This window comes from Mus caroli, unplaced genomic scaffold (genome assembly GCF_978045245.1).
Source record: "Mus caroli unplaced genomic scaffold, Mus_caroli_1 scaffold_8, whole genome shotgun sequence".
NCBI classification, from domain to species: Eukaryota; Metazoa; Chordata; class Mammalia; order Rodentia; family Muridae; genus Mus; species Mus caroli.
The window spans coordinates 29,740,368-29,756,705 of NW_028227263.1; the positions used below are offsets into that span (position 1 = coordinate 29,740,368).

At 48.3% G+C, this 16,338-nt stretch overlaps 1 protein-coding gene across 7 annotated transcripts in view; it reads left to right on the forward strand.

Moving 5' to 3' along the window:
* Positions 1–16,338, forward strand: part of Plekha7 (pleckstrin homology domain containing A7) — a 187,670-nt gene that overhangs the window by 131,773 nt on the left and 39,559 nt on the right. For all 7 annotated transcript variants that reach the window (XM_085841373.1, XM_085841374.1, XM_021166776.2 and 4 more), the window contains 4 exons: positions 3,391–3,463; positions 4,552–4,652; positions 8,973–9,148; positions 15,261–15,725. In XM_085841373.1, the coding sequence (XP_085697499.1) occupies positions 3,391–3,463; positions 4,552–4,652; positions 8,973–9,148; positions 15,261–15,725 (815 nt within the window). The remainder of the gene's footprint in view (positions 1–3,390; positions 3,464–4,551; positions 4,653–8,972; positions 9,149–15,260; positions 15,726–16,338) is intronic.

The window sequence follows — 16,338 nt, forward strand, 5'->3', positions numbered from 1 at the left end:
TTGCTTGCTTCTCCCTCAGCCTAGGGAGGCCGTGAACAGTTAGAGACGTTTCCTGTTCCAGAATTCCTTTGCGGCAGGCGGGTTCTGCCCTCTGTGCTCAATAACCTGTTCGTTTCTTTCATGAGTGAGCTGATGGCTCAAGGGTTGCAGTGTCTCTCCTCAGACCCATTTCACCACTTCTGTCCCTGTTGCTCTGGGTGGCCAGGGGCTGGTCAGTGGGGGCGTGGGGTGATGATGGAGATGAAGGAGAGGCACCTGCAGATTGGCACCCAGCCTGCAGTGTAAGTGGATGAGTCAGCCAGAATCCAGCTTCATGTTAGCCCTCTGCCCCACCTGTCTTCCTGGTGTCCCACCTGTCTGTCTTTGTTGTCCTTTGGCTACAAATGCTACCTTTTCCTTGCCTGGGATGCATGGCTGGCTCCCAAGCATGTGGAAGTCCAGATTTGCCAAATTCATTATCCCCACCCCCTGACCCTCCAGCCACTTTCCCCAGGTCTTAGTAATAAGGAACCATCACTCCTCTCTCGGGCGCACAGGAAGAGACCCAGGATGCCATAGCAGCAGCTCTTAACGTTAATAGAATGTGCTTCAGCACCAGCACCTGCCCCTTCTTTCCCCACATCCATTTAGCCGGGAGCCCCGGCATCCGTCGCCTCCTTACCGCTCCCCACCCTCATTCCGTGCTTTGTCTTTGGTCTTCAGCCAGCTCTGAGCTCCCAAGTCTAGAACTAGTCTCTTGGCCCCTCCTTTTTCTCCTGTTATTTCCTCACTCGTTTGCTTCCCATGTTTTGAGGGCTCACACAGCAGGTGTGAGGAGGTAAATAAGAAGGTGCCTGTCCTGAGGAACTCCTCATCGGCAGAGGGAAACATCACACTGTCACCCGTCCCTAATCTGTCACCCACCAGCATCTACAAAAACCAATCAAACGCCCAGAGCAATGGCACCTATTTGACAGAAGCAGTTGTGAGAAAGTCTTGCATTGTGTGATATGTAGGAGGGGTTCCTGAGCATTGTACACTGTGTGGGAGGGGATCCAAAGACCCTTCCCATAGAAGGGGAGCCCCAGAGGCTCCTTCATCTGCCTCTGGTCTTATGTCTCCTCTCACACTCCCATCTTGTCTCTTTTCTTATATTTCTGTCTTCATCTGAGTCATTATCCTACCTGACATGCCCTGTTAAGTAAAGGGCACCGGTTGGCAATATGGCAGGAGAAAGACCTGTCAGGTAAATCATTCTCCCACCTCCTGACCCTTCTGCTGCTCCCAGCCATATGGGTCAGAGCCTTGCAGACCTACAGCAGAGGGTAGACTGTGCTCACACAGCCGACGAAGCCTTCCCGGGAAGCAGCATTTGAACTATGTACGGAGGATGGATCAAGGCCTCCCAGTAAGAAAGAGGCAAATGCTATCGAGACTGCAGAAATCATCTGGCCAGTCTGCAGGCCTTGACCATCTGATGACAGCATTAACTTAATTTGGTTTGGGTACTTTAGTGTGTGTTGGTGGAAGGGATATGTGGGGGGTGGCAAACAAGCCTCATGTTGTAGTCAGGGTTAGAAACTTTTCTTTTGTTTTAACTGTCAAAACTTCTGAATAGGGAAAGACTATATTTTATGTGTATGAGTATTTTGCTTGCATGTATGGATGTGTTCACTGCTCATGCCTGGCGAACATGGAAGCCAGAAGAGGGTATTTCATCCCCTGAAACTGAAGTTAACAAACAGTTGTGAGCTGCCATGTGGTTCTGAGAACTGAACTCATGTCCCCTGCAAGAGCAGCAAATGCTCTTAACCACTAAAGCCATCTCTCCAGCCCCAAGGAAAGATGGTTTAACAGCTAAACCCAACTCTGAGATTCTCCTGGGCCTTGGAGAAAACTGGTGTATAAAATTACTATTTTCCTTGTGACCAAGTCTTTTTGTTTGGTTTGGTTTTGATGAACTTTTGTTTTGAGGAAATTTGATTGCAAAGAGAATTCAGATCTTTACTTTGAATGGAAAGAAACAGAAAATGGTAGAGAACAGAGATGGTTAGCTGAGATCTTTGTCTCAATTACCCAACATAAGACTATTCAATACTATGTGAATTCACTTTCTAATCAACATGAATGAAGATATTTTATAGCCTACATTCTAAAACAAAAACAAAACACATTTTAGTAAGAACTTATTATTCATAGGTAACTTCTATTTTTGAATTTTCCTTTCTAGAAGAAAAAGAGTTATAATAACTTGTTTCTAGGAGACCAGAAAACCTTACTTCCTGTGATAAACCATCAGTGCGTCTAAGATTAATGTCTATAAAGAGTAGCTATTCAATAACACATTCATAGAAAGAGGGAGGGACTATAAACCATCAGTTAATTTAAGTTTAACGTCCTGTTCCAAGAGGAGCTATTCAATAAGTTCTCATTGGTTTATTGAGCGACGGAGGGCCAGAGATGTAGTTCAGTTGGTAGAGAGCACAGACTGGGACCACATAAACCAGGCAAGGTGTGGCACACCTGTAATCCCAGCACTCTGGAGGTAGAAGCTAAAGATTAGAAAGATGGGCAAGGCCATCCTGGGCTACATAGTGAGTTTAAAGCCAGCCTGGACTTCATCGTCACTATCCACATGAGACCACCTCATTAAAGATAGATAGATAGATAGATAGATAGATAGATAGATAGATAAGAGGAAAATAAAAGGGGCATGGTAGCACATGCCTTTAACCCCAGCACTAGGGAGTAGAGGCAGGCAGATATCCACGTTTGGGGCCATCGTGATCTACAGAGAGAGTTCTAGGACAGCCAGGGTTACATAGAGAAACCCTGTCTCAAAAACAACAACAAAATAAAAAATAAATAAGAGAGAAGCTCTGAGAAATTGGTTCATTGAGTAAGAGCATGCACTGCTCTGGCAGAGTTCTTAGCACCCATATCAGTGACTCTCAATGGCCTGTAACTCTAGCTCCAGGGGATCTAACGCTCTCTGACCCCTGTGGATAGACACACACACACACACACACACACACACACACACACACACACACACACACACACACATCTTTAGAGTTATTTTGAATGTATGGGGATCTTTCCTGCGTGTATCATTGTGTACCATGCGCATGCCTGTGGAGGCTAGAGTAGAGTGTCAGATTCCCTAGGACTCCAACTACAGGAGGTTGTGAGTTTCCATGTGGGTTCTAGAAATTGAGCTTCAGTCCTCTGGAAGAACAATTAGTGCTCTTAACTGCTGAGCCATCTCTCTAGCCCCCAAAATAAATATTAAAGATAAAAATGTAAAGACAGAGTGGCTGTGGGCAGGTCTTAGCTCTGGGATTGGCTTCAGGTGAGTGGAGGAGGGCTGGAGTGTGCGGGCTGCCCTGACTGATTCTCTGTGCTTTGCAGGACAGCTCCGGGATGAGGCTGTGGAAAAGACGCTGGTTTGTGCTGGCTGATTACTGCTTGTTTTATTATAAAGGTGAGCTGCAGCCTCTGATCACCAAGGGCTCCTTGTACTAGAAGAGAGGATGTTTACAGAACACGGATGGGCGCTTTCTCAAATCTAGTCGTTACAACAGCAGCCTGAGTTTCTTAGCCCCTTACCCTGCAAGAGTGGTCACTGACATGTATGGCTGGTGGCTTCAGTTTTACCAGTCCAGTCCATAGAAGTTCAAATTGTTGAATTCAAGTAAGTAAGATTTAGTTACAGTTACATCTCAAGACCCACAGTCACATGGGCTTTTGCCCCACTTGGATGTAGGTTACTTTGGAGGCCCCCAGAGAGCTGGGGAGCAGGGGACTCTCCCTGCCTTCTGGTGCCTCTCCTGTGCCACTGGACAGGACACTTGAGTGTAATTGCCCATTTGAGCATACATACAGTCTGGGATTGGATAAGGTGGAATCTCCTACAGAAGGGGAAGACAAGCGTAGGCTTTGCTGAGTGCAATGAAGACACTGAAGTCTGTAGGTTCTTCAAGGGAAACGATAAACGGTTGTCATCTGGGAATCCCGAGAAGGCCTAGGATTTGCATTTGGCTTCTAAGGATGGGTAGTCCTTGGCCAGTGTGGGAGGAGACAAACATTACAAGGAGAAAAGTTACACTTGAGGAAGGTACTAGATGCAGAAGCGGGGAAGGACTGACCCTGTGTGGGCAGGGATTATCTAGGAGATGAGGCTCACAAGGTGGGTAGGGACCAGACGCAAAGGCTGTCACAGAAGGGTGGGGACACTGGGTTTAGGGTTGTGTCTGGTGGAGAAGAACCGTGTGAATGAGTGTATGAGTTCAAGGGCCAACTCTGTCACTCTGCAGTGAGGGGGATAGTGAGGGAAGATGTTCCACAGCACATGACATACTGCCTGTTCACTGGCATGATGAGCTAAGAGTGCCCACATGCCTGTGTCTGCCCTTGGGAAAATTGCCCTTTCAGCCTCTCTTCTGTGGTACCGACCCTTAGCGCCGAGGTGCTGGTAAGCATTTGGTGCGAGGGAAGGTGCCAGTGCAGTCTCGGTAGACAGCCTGGATAGGATTCCTAGAACGTTGTTGTGATGTGCTTTTCTATCCAAAGATAGCCGAGAGGAAGCTGTTCTCGGGAGCATCCCTCTGCCCAGCTATGTCATCTCCCCAGTGGCCCCAGAGGATCGAATAAGCCGCAAGTATTCCTTTAAGGTATTGTTCTCCCGTCTCAAACAATGTTCTCAGAAACACCTTTATGATGCAGCTGCTTTTGTGGACAGGAAAAGGAAGTTAGGAAGCAAGAAGGACTCAGACACAGACTAACAATGTGTAAATGACTTAAACAGAACAAACTCATTGCTGGGTTTGATGGGCCCACACCTTTAATCCTTGTATCCAGGAGCCAGAGGCAGGCAGATCTCTGTAAGTCAAGCCAGCTTGGTCTGATCTAAATAGTAAGCTCTAGCCTAGCTAGTACTACATACATAGTGAGACACTAGCTTCATTTAAAAAAATTTTTTTTTAAAAGCTCATCACCCCAGCCACTCTTCTATTCTGTAGCTCAGGAGCTGCTCTGAAACAATTATGTTTGTTCAGTGGCTTCTAAAATTATCTTTAGTGGCCGAGTCTTTTTCAAGAAGTCTCCCCTTTGTGGGTATAGTGATTTTTCTGTTGCTGTGGCAAACACCGTGACCAAAAGCAATGTATGGAATAAAGGGATTATTTTGCGTTATGTTCCAGAGGGATGGATTCATCATGGCAGGGAGGTGCGGCAGGCAGGGCAGTGGGAACTGGAAGTAGCTTGAGCTTTTAGTCTCAGAGCCCACCTCCAGTAGCATACTTCCTCCAACAAGGGGGCACCATCTTAGCCTCATCAGACAGGACCGCTTTGGAGCTAAGTGTTCCAATGGGGATGTTTTTCATTCAATCTGTCACACTGGGGTTGGGTATCATTGCAGAAAAATGACTAGGGACCAGGAGAGACAGCCTTTGGAGTGGCATCGTGGGAGTTTATCGTGGCTGTGTGCAGTTCATCTTCACACTGCGTTGCAGGGTGTGAGAGGATGCTGAGAAAGCATCTTTTTGTGGTCTCTCTCCTTCTTTCTGTACTTCATCCAGTGGTCTTTCCAAGGTCTGATCTTGTTTGGCCCAGTTTGGCTCCCTTTTTAACTGAATATAAACCCGTAATGTGGCCTGCAAGGCCCTGAGGACCCTGCCCTGGCAGCCTCATAGCCTCACCATGTGCCACCCTCCCCTTTGCTCTCTCGTGCCAGCCATGCTGGCTGCATCCGTGAGCCTGTACACCAAGGGCTTGTGCTTCTCGGAGGCTGAGCGCCTTGTCTTCCTATCCAGGAGTTGTCTGAATGTCCATCTCAGATGAGTCTGGGCCACACTCTTTCACAACCTCCCAGACTCTGTGTGTGTGTGTGTGTGTGTGTGTGTGTGTAGTGGCTGCAATAAGTATGTATGTACAATTTAGAACCATAGGTGTCTTCCTTTCTCCATGTGTCCCTTATTACCTTGACATAGAGTCTCTCACTGAACCAGAAGCTCACCATTTTGGTTAGGGTACTGTTTAGCAAGCTCTGGGGATCCACCTGTCTCTGTGTCCCAATGCCTAACACTGGGGTTATAGATGTACACAGGCACACCTGGCTTTCTGTAGGTCCTGGGGATTCAGACTCAGGCCCTGATGCTCCTAGAGCAAGTGTCATTACCCAGGGAGCTGCAGCCGCTAACCTCTCGGCAGCAATTGTTACATTGCGGTGCCCATCCACCGGCGTTTTCTTAGAAGTGGTTTTGAGTGGTCTCAGCCCTGTAAAAGGCTGTCCTCTGCCTTCTAGTGTGGTGCTTCTTCTCATGTGGTAGCACTCGTAGATGGTGAATTATTGGGCAGGGCACACATCTGAGAATGTGTCAGTCAGTTTGTGGCCTTTGGATGTGCCTTTGTTACCCAAAGGTTCTTGCTGTCCTGAAATTTGATCTTAGGATTTAAGGGGGGTGGAGGTGGGCTTCCTTCTTAGTGTCTTATTAGCACAGCCATCTTCTAGGGCAGCATGCTTTGGAGGCCAATGCCTTCTTACTCTCATTCCAGTTTCCTTTGGGTGCAGTCATATAAAGTAGGGTTGTGTTAGCTGAGGAGCACAGAGCAGAGAGGAAGGGATCAGCTTCCAGACTTCTCACTGGGCCATGTTCCTTTGTACAAAGTACAAAGCATTCTGGGTTTGGGTCACTGGACCAGGTGACAGAGGAACTTGTGTCTTTCTTACCTTCACAGTCAGAGCACCCGAGTGCCTCAGCACAGGCAGAGTGAAGCTGGACACCTGGTCCTCGGGTGAGCAGCTGGGCACAAGCCTGCTGTCACGTGACGAGAGAACAAGGTCCTGTGTGCTTGTGCATGACTCCTCTGTGGCGGCCGCTCTTGCCGTGGCACATCTGCCGGCGGGCTGCAAAACTGTACTTGCATGCCGGAAGTGTGCCCTAGGCTGACAGCTGGCCAAGGCTGCCTTTGAGGGTGCTTGTAGCTCAGTGACTTGCTCTTTCAAAAGACTGCACTGGAGGACCCCCACCCCCTTGCCGCATTTGTGACTGGTGGGCAAGAAATTTCCCCAGAATGCTCTGTGGTGGGCAGAGAAGGAAGGGAAGACATGGCGGAGATCTTGGGCCTCATGGTCCAGGGAAACCTGTCTAAAGATTTCTGCTGGTGTGTGGTGAAGTCTGCATGAGTCTCTTGTTGGTTTTACTGCCATAGCTCCTGCTTGCTGAAACAGAGGGGACCAAAAGGACACCCAAGACATTCAAAATGGGGATAGGAGATTTCTCTGCCACTGTGGGGACCTTGACTGCAAACCAAGTTTGTGTAGTATCTCTGGGCACTGGGCTGGGTAGACTCAGATGTATTAATGGGATAAATAGGCCCGTAGTTAGTATGCATTGTGGGCTGGGATGTCCAGTGTGGGGAGGAGTAAGTGCCTCACTCACCTGCGAGGTTTTGTTCATCCGTACTGAAGGCATGCCACTCAACAGTTTATAACTGTTTTCTCTGGCTGGTCATTGCTGTGGCCTGCCGTTTATTCTCAGTCCACATTATCGAGGTGAATCTCAGTTTTCCATGGGACCATGAGCTTTACACAGAGAACCTTGGGCTGGGAGTCAGACCAGGGTTAAAACTCTTCACTCACATTCAAATATTCAACAGATAGTAAGCACATGTCTATGCCGGGCACTGTGCCTGCTCTTCCTGGGTATGGAGTGGGGAACAAAATCGGAAAGGCTCCTTTCTCATGAAGTTTGTAAAATGAACAGTGTCCAGGGACGGTAATCTCCCTCTGTGTCCGGGCATGGTAATTGCCCTCAGTGTCCAGGGATGGTAATCCCTCAGTGTCCAGGGACGGTAATCACCCTCAGTGTTTAGGGATAGTAATCGCCCTCAGAATCTATTCCCAGATGGGCTGTGTGGGAGAGTTACTGAACCCTCAGATCCATTTGCCTCATCTGCAAACCAGGTCTGTGCCTACCTCTCCAGGCTGCTGGGATTACAAAGAGACTAAAACTGTGGCCACAGCCAGGGGCCACAGAGTGGGTACTTTGACAGCCTTCCCGTTTCTATACCTGTGCAGCCTGGGTGAGGTTTTCACTGCGAGGTTAAGAGCAGACCCTGCCTCCTCGGGCAGAGGATTCTTTTTTTTTTTTTTAAAGATTTATTTATTTATTTTATGTACATGAGTACACTGTAGCTGCACATATGGTTGTGAGCCTTCATGTGGTTGTTGGGAATGTAATTTAGGACTTCCGCTCTCTCCGGTCAACCCACTCAACTGCGGTCAACTCTGCTCGATCAGTCCCTGCTCACTCCGGCCCAAAGATTGATTTATTATAAATAAGGTTTGTTTTGGTTTGGTTTGGTTTGGTTTTTGGTTTTTTGAGACAGGGTTTCTCTGTATATCCCTGGCTGTCCTGGAACTCACTTTGTAGACCAGGCCGGCCTTGAACTCAAAAATCCACCTGCCTCTGCTGCTGGGATTAAAGGTGTGCACCACTGTAGCTGTCTTCAGATGCATCAGAAGAGAACGTCAGATCTCATTACAGGTGGTTGTGAGCCACCATGTGGTTGCTGGGATTTGAACTCAGGACCTTCGGAAAAGCAGTCAGTGCTTTACCTGCTGAGCCATCTCACCAGCCCCTGGGCAGAGGACTCTGATGGGAATCATCCAAGGTGCTAACCAGGGGTCATCCCCTGTGCCTTTTTCTAGGCTTCCCAGAATTCCCAGTCAGATGTTGATCAGCTCTGCCCAGTTCCATGGTGTTTTCTGAAAAGACAATAGCTGATTCTTTAGATAGCTGAAGCACCCATATCGGTCTCTGGATCTGGCAGTAGTGAGAAAGTAGCATCTAGGTTGTGACGTTTTTCAGATGTGGAGACAAACTGGCTGACCCTGGGGCTTCATCTAGAAGCGGGAAGACAGCCAGGGTATTCCTTAGTCTTGTTCCCGTAGAGAATGTGTGCTAATCTGTCTGTCCTCGTGCTCACAGGCTGTGCATACGGGGATGAGGGCACTCATCTACAGCACCACCTCAGCGGGCTCTCAGGTGGAGCACTCGGGCATGAGGACCTACTACTTCAGTGCCGACACCCTGGAGGACATGAACGCCTGGGTCAGGGCAATGAACCAGGCTGCGCAGGTGCTGTCTCGCTCATCACTGAGGAGGTCAGTCCTGGTGGGGGCCCTGGGCGGAAGGCAGGGAAATGCCCTAGGGCTGCAGTTCCAACCTTCATGCTGTGTGTAGGATGCTCAGCTCTCTCAAGTCTGTACTGGACCAAGTGCTTTAGGAGGAGAAGGTGCAAATGCTAACACAAGTCACTAGACAACGTCTAAGGGCCATGGCTGCCGTGGAACCACACACACACACACACACACACACACACACACACACACGTTCTCACCTTTTCTTATTTGCAGTAGAAGGGATAGAGATATTCCAAATCACATGTCAGGTAAATTGATATCCTTTAAAATAACTTTCTATTCATGGAATAGATGTATAAGGTACATGTAGGTTTCTTTCTTACTTTTAAATTTTTATTATATTTTACTTATGTAGTGGGTTTGTGTGTGTGTGTGTGTGTGTGTGTGTGTGTGAATACTTATGCCATGGCACCATTGTGGACATTAGAGGTCAACTTTCAGAAGTTGTTCCCTCCTTGCATGAAGTGGGTCCCAGGAATTGAACTTAGGTTGTCAAGACTGGTAGCAGACTGGACCATCTCACTGGCTTTCTTGCTGTTTTAAAACATGAACAAGAAGATCTACATTATTTAATACCAGTAGACATAGATCACTATATCAGTCTGTATTCTGCTATAACAAAATACCAAAGTGTGGGTAATATATAAAGAAAAAAGGTTTAATCACCTCACAGTTTGGGAGGCAGAAGACTAAGTAACAGGGTTTAGAATCTACCACGGGCACACACACACACACACACACACACACACACACTACTTGGACTGTATCAAAGGCAAGTGACACCATAATGGGAGCTCCTGTAAGAGAGACACTGGTATCAGTTACTTTTGTTGCGGCATCTGCACTGACCTAATTGCCTCGACCTGGCACACTAAGGCCCATCTTACTCCCATCACACTTGAACCAGACTTCTAACTCGTTGACTTTTGGAATGAAAACCTCATCCAAACCCTGGTGACTGTTTAATTGGCTACCGGTGTGGCATCCATAGGGCGGTGTCTACCATGTGGTTGTGCTGGGCATTCAGACAGGTGCAGAGCCTTGGCCAGCTCAGGAATGTTCTCTAATGCTGTTGCTATAAATAGCCCTATATTAAAACCCCTCCACAGCTCCTCACACGTGAGGTCTTCAGATTGACCCCATTTATTTTATGTAACCCCACCAAATTGTCCCTTAAGCAGCATGGTGTGTTCCACTTGTGAGTGTTGGCTCATAGGTCTTCACTGTTGTTAGTCTTACCAATCTTTGGTGTTTTTTGATCTGCTGTGTAAACAGTCAAGTTATCTTTTTTTTTTTTTTTTTTTTTAAACAAAGCATCTTACTTTATAACCCAGGCTGCTTTGAACTCACAGTAGTCCTCCTGCCTCAGCCTTTCAAGTGCAGAGATCATAGGCAAGAGCCACTGGACTCAACAGTATCACTTGGGTCCCCAGAAGTGAATAAAGACCAGCAGAGAAAGCTATAGGCAGGAGAGTGTGTGACTGCTGTGCCTTGTGCTCAGGACGTGTGAGGATTCTCTCACTAGCCAAGATTTGGACCTCTCTAGTTCTACCCGAAGAATTCCAGCTATCAGTTTTAGAAGGGATCCTTACCTTTTAAGATCTTAAACTTTTTCTTGGAAAATTATACCTATTTTGCTTCTAACTCTTAAAATTCCATCATCTTTGCTCAAGGTTCCTTCCCTTTCAAAAACTGGAACAACTCTTGCCTTCTAATTGGGAGTGAGTGAACACCAGTAGCCATCACCCAGGCTGGCTGATGCACCCTTCACATTCTACTGTAGCATTATCTTTTTTGTGTGTATGCCATGTTGCCTATGTGTATGCCTGTGAGTGGTGAGAGATGGGCCTTGTCAAGTTCCTGGCACACAGTGGGACCTTGCATGTGTGGCAATGGTAGCATCAGCCTTAAAAACATATATGACCCTGACCGAGACCCTGTGGAGTTTTCGATCCATAAAACTTCCCAGGGGAGTTTGTCCTTTGCCGCTCCTATCCAAGCGGCAGGGACATTGTTGAGTGTATTTTGTGACTCATGGGGAGAGCAGCTGAAGGTAGAGCGTCCTTAACCCAGGCAGGTCCTCTGTTGCTAATTCTGGTAAAGTGAGCCAGTTGAAGGGCCGTGGGGTGAGAGATTTTCCCCTGGGACAAGGGTGGGGGGTTGTCCCATTTAACTCAGCGCTGGAAAGAAGAAAGTGACTACCATCCCCGCTGCTCTCAGCAGCTCCTTCCTCAATGCTGAGCCCTAGCCAGAGTGAAAGAAGCTGCATGCCTTGCAGGTACTGCGAGGCCTCAGCTCTTCAGTCTTTCTATACAGAGTTCTATATAGATGGTGACCAGGATGGGCTCGCTGTGAGCTTGCCTACCTCTGAGACTGGGGATCAGTGCTCAGTACTCCAGCAGCAGCCCGTTTGGGAAGGATTTGTGCCATCTTAGCTCTAGACACCTATGCTCCGTGGCCAGCCCTCTGAATGACAGTCATCCCAATGAAGGCATACTTAACCCATTGTGCTAAATTGAGCCTGTGAAGATTTCTTTTGTGACAGGTCTTGTGATTTGAGAAGTCATATGGTAAATTGCTGGGAATATAGGGAGACAGGAGAAAATGGTTTTGTTTGTTTTTGTTTTGTTTTAAGGCCCCTAATTTAGTAAATTGTTAAATGTTGAAGTCATGTAGGGCTATGGGGTAGGAAGCGCTGCTTTTCCTACCTGCAGCCACCGACTGAACATTTTGGGCATAAAAGTGTCCCTTTAAGTCCGGAAGCCACGGGGATGAGGAGCTTCATAACCCCAAAGTCTTAGGGGTAAGACGAGTGGCACAGCAAGTGAGCAGACACTGCTCGGCCGCCACTCCCTAGATGTTTACTCTGCAGGGTATTTTGGTATTCATCTGAATAGAAGTCATCATCTCCCTTCAAGTTGATTTCCAGGAAGTATTTGCACACGTGGGAGGGCCCATCTTTCTTTATACACACACTAAAACCCAGAGTTTACTCTTACAAAATCAGCTCTAAAAGAAGAGCAGACCCACAAACTCCATGGGTTTAGGGTTAACAGTTCTGATGCCTCCATGATCGTGGTATGTTTGTCTGACTGCTTATATTTATAGTGTGCATAATAAGAAGATGTATCCATCTGGAGACTGGAGACAAAGCCCAGGTTATAGAAGGCTTGCTTGTCTGGAGGTCTAAGCCATGGGTTCAAGTGCTACCATAGCATAAGCCAGATCTGTCTTCCAGAACCTGGGAGGTAGAGGCAGGCCTCCTCAGGGACAGAAAAGTTAGAGGATAGCCTGGGATTCATGAGACTCCTGTTTCTCCACCCCCACCCCCGAGGGGGGCGGGGCGGGAAGAAAGAAAAGCTACAGGTCTTTGGGTTTCCCAGCTGGAATGAGCACTTGGTAGTGGAAGCACATGAAAATACAGAACAACTGTGACCCTACCAGGGGTGACCCAGAAGGCAGCTGGACTTTCACCAGCTCAGAGGTAGCCATGAAGCACAGCCTATAAGGATGGGAGACCATAGTCTGGTCTACAGAGTGAGTTCCAGGACAGCCAGGGCTACACAGAGAAACCCTGTCTCGGGGGAAAAAAAAATGATTGGAGACCATGATGAGGATAAAGGTCAAGGCAGGCAGCTCAAAGGCTGGGGTTGACAAAGAGGAGAGGAGGAGGAGGCGAGGGGTCGAACTGCTCAAGTGTCCAGAGCAGAATTTCTTATCTTTGAGCTTACAGTAACACTGTAATATTTATTTCATGTGTGTCTCAGTGTATGTGTGTGCAGTATGCATGTGACAGTCATAAGACAGCTTCCTGGAGTTGATTCTTTCCCTCTACAATGTGGGTTCTGGGGATGGAACTCCAGTTGTGGCAAGTATGTATCTGCACAGCCCTCTTACCAGCCCAGGAATTGCTTTTTTATTTTTATCTATCTATCTATCTATCCATCTATCCATCTATCTATCTATTTATTTATCTTAGTTTTTTGAGACAGGGTTTCTCTGTGTAGCTCTTGACTGTCCTGGAATTCATTTTGTAGACCAGGCTGGCCTTGAACTCAGAAATCTGCCTGCCTCTGCCTCCCAAGTGCTGGGATTAAAGGCGTGTGCCACCACGCCCGGCCTTGCTTTTTTAAAGTATAAGTCCCTGAGTGTTTCCTGTCACCAGGACATATAGACCCATTGGGCTGGAGTGGCAGGTCCCTCAAGTCACTACCTCAATCCTTCATTCTAATGAGCTTTAACAACCTCTGCAGTGTGAGTAACATAAACCAGCATCCATGCACACGGGAAAGGGAATTTATTGATCCACACCCAGGAGGACCAATAATGCATCTGGTTTGGGTGTGGGTACATGTGAGAACTTAGCTGAGTCCTCAGGGCTCTGTTTCTCTCCCTCTACTTGCCATCTGTTTCTTGCTCTTGGCTTCCATTTCAAACAACCCCTCACACAGGACAGCAGGAGCTCAAGCCAGAGTCCGAGGACTGACGGTCTGGCCCTTTGTCTCCCCCTGAACCAGGCCCTGAGACTTTGGAGCCATAGCAGAACAAGAAATAGTAAAGTCAGCAGCACCTAAACCGGGTGGACCCAAAGTGGGGAAGGGTGAGCCCAAATGAAGGCAGAAATGCTGTCAGACATGCAGTGGACAGAAGTATAGGTTTGGGAGGTGAGATGTCTCTCAGATATGAGATACAAACTGGGTGTGGTGGTGTAATCCTGTAAAGGCAAGATCAAGAGAGCAAGCCAATCCTCAGTAACATAGCAAGTTCAAGGCCAGCCTGGACTCCTTGAGACCTTGTTTTAAAAGGAGACCTAGAGCTGGCAAGATGGCTCAGCAGGTGAAGCACTCCCCACTAAGGAGTGTGCTACATTCTATCCCCAGGAGCTATGTGGTAAAAGGCTCTCCATTCTTACTGCAAGTTGTGCTCTCACCTGCACACATGCGCCATGATATCTTCATACACTCAAACACACCCAAACACACACACAAAATAAGTAGGTAAATTAAAAAAATAATTGTAGAGAAGTCGGGGGCACACGCCTTTAATTCCAGCACTTAAGAGGCAGAGGTAGGTGGATCTCTGAGTTCGAGGACAGCCTTGCCTACAGAGTGAGTTCCAGGACAGCCAGGGCTACACAGAGAAGATAGACAGACAGACAGACAGTAGAGAAGTACAGAGAAACTTTATTTCTGCATAACTTGGGGTTTCTGTGGAGAAGGCATTCGAACATTGACAGTGGCAAGTGTGACTGCCTTGCTTGGGTCTGCGCGCCCACAGTTAGATCCGCATACAACAAGAAGTAGCCACTGTGTATGGTATTATATTTTTCTTGTTCCCTAGACTAGCTTTAATCTGCACTCACCCTGGAGAGCCAAGGTTCTGGGTGGTCCTGGGGCTCTGATCCTCATGGTTTAAATACAGGAGTGTTCTGCTGTGTGCTCCCAGGTCAAAGCGCAAACAGTCCTGGCTAAACCATCATACAAGCCCTGTATTGGAAGGGCAGGACCTTTTCACCCTGGAGCACAGCTAGACTAATGCCCCATCTGAATTCCTGCTCATTTTCCCATCTTTGTTGGAGTGTCTTCTTCTGACTCCAGTGAGCCACTGTTCTGTCCTGAGTGATGGGGCTGCATGCAGAACTAGGTTAGGACCTGTCCTTAGGAGGCTTTCAGTGTGGCAGGCCTTGACAGAAGAACACTGTCCAGTGTTACAGAGCCCCTCCTCTATCCTCAGCTCACAGTTTTAGTTGTCACCAGTACCTCTCCTCAAACTGGCCGGGCTTGTGGGTGGGGGTGAGGGCCATGAGTGGAAAGACAGTAGGTGGCAGAAACTAAAGAGTATGGCTCTGGAGCAGCCGTTTCAGTGTGGTGATGGTGTCAGGCCATAGTCCCATTTACACTGAGGAGTGTGTCAGGAGCGGCTTTCTGGAAGAAGTGGTATTTAAGCCAGGTTCCGACAGTAGGAGAAAGGACTGAGCTTGGGTTAGGGATGGAGGGATGTTCTGAGATAAGTAGATAATGTTTCCGGGAAGTCTCGGCTGTGCTGTGGGCTGAATGTGCTGCTGCCATTACAGGGACGTGGACAAGGTGGAGCGGCAGGCCATGCCACAGGCCAACCACACTGACGCCTGCCAAGAATGTGGCCACGTGGGACCTGGGCACTCGAGAGACTGTCCTCGTCGAGGCTATGAGGACTCCTATGGCTTCAACAGGAGGGAGCAGGAGGAGGAACGCCTCCGTGCTCAAAGAGACCCACTGGAGGGCAGGAGGGACAGGAGCAAGGCCAGGTCCCCATACTTGCCAGCTGAGGAGGATGCCTTGTTTGTCGATCTACCTGGTGGGCCCCGAGGCCAGCAAGCACAGCCACAGCGAGCCGAGAAGAACGGGGTGCCACCTTATGGCCTGGGAGAACAGAATGGGACCAATGGGTACCAGCAGACTGCTCCTCCCAGGGCCAACCCAGAAAAACACAACCAGAGGAAGACCGGCCTGGCCCAGGCAGAGCACTGGACAAAGGCTCAGAAGGGGGACGGCAGGAGGTTAGTCTGGTGTTGAATGCGATAACAAGGGCGGGGTGGGTGGGGTGCTGTCATTTCTCCAGTACCTGCTCAGCTAATTAACTGTTCTACCTCTATGTGAATAACCTTAACAGTCCTCCACGGGAAGGTGGTAGCTCTAATTTACAGACCAGAGAAATGGGCTTGGAGAAGGGAGGTAGCCTACCTAGGATACAGAGCTTAGTGGCAAGGCTGGAGTTTAGAGTGTGGTCTGTGGACACAGATGGCCAACAGTGTCAGTAGCTGATCAGCTTTGCCCTGCTGTCCCTCTGCTTCCAAGGAGTCTCTGTAGACTCTTGAGAGCACTGAGACCCAGGTGTCACCTCCCAGATGCCTGGAGGAGCCCCGGGAAGAGCCCAGGTATTGTGGAAACTCATCCTGTCATTGGTAGGGGCTCATTTGAAGAAAAACATTTTATGTGTATGGGTGTTTCCCTGCATGCATGTCTGAGTACCAGATATGGGCTAGTGCCCATAGAGACCAAAAGAGGGCATTAGTTCCCCTAGAACTGGAGTTAGAAACAGTACCATGTGGATGGATGCTGGGAACTAAGCCTGAAGCCTCCCCAGGAGCAGCAAGTGCTCTTAAGAGCCAA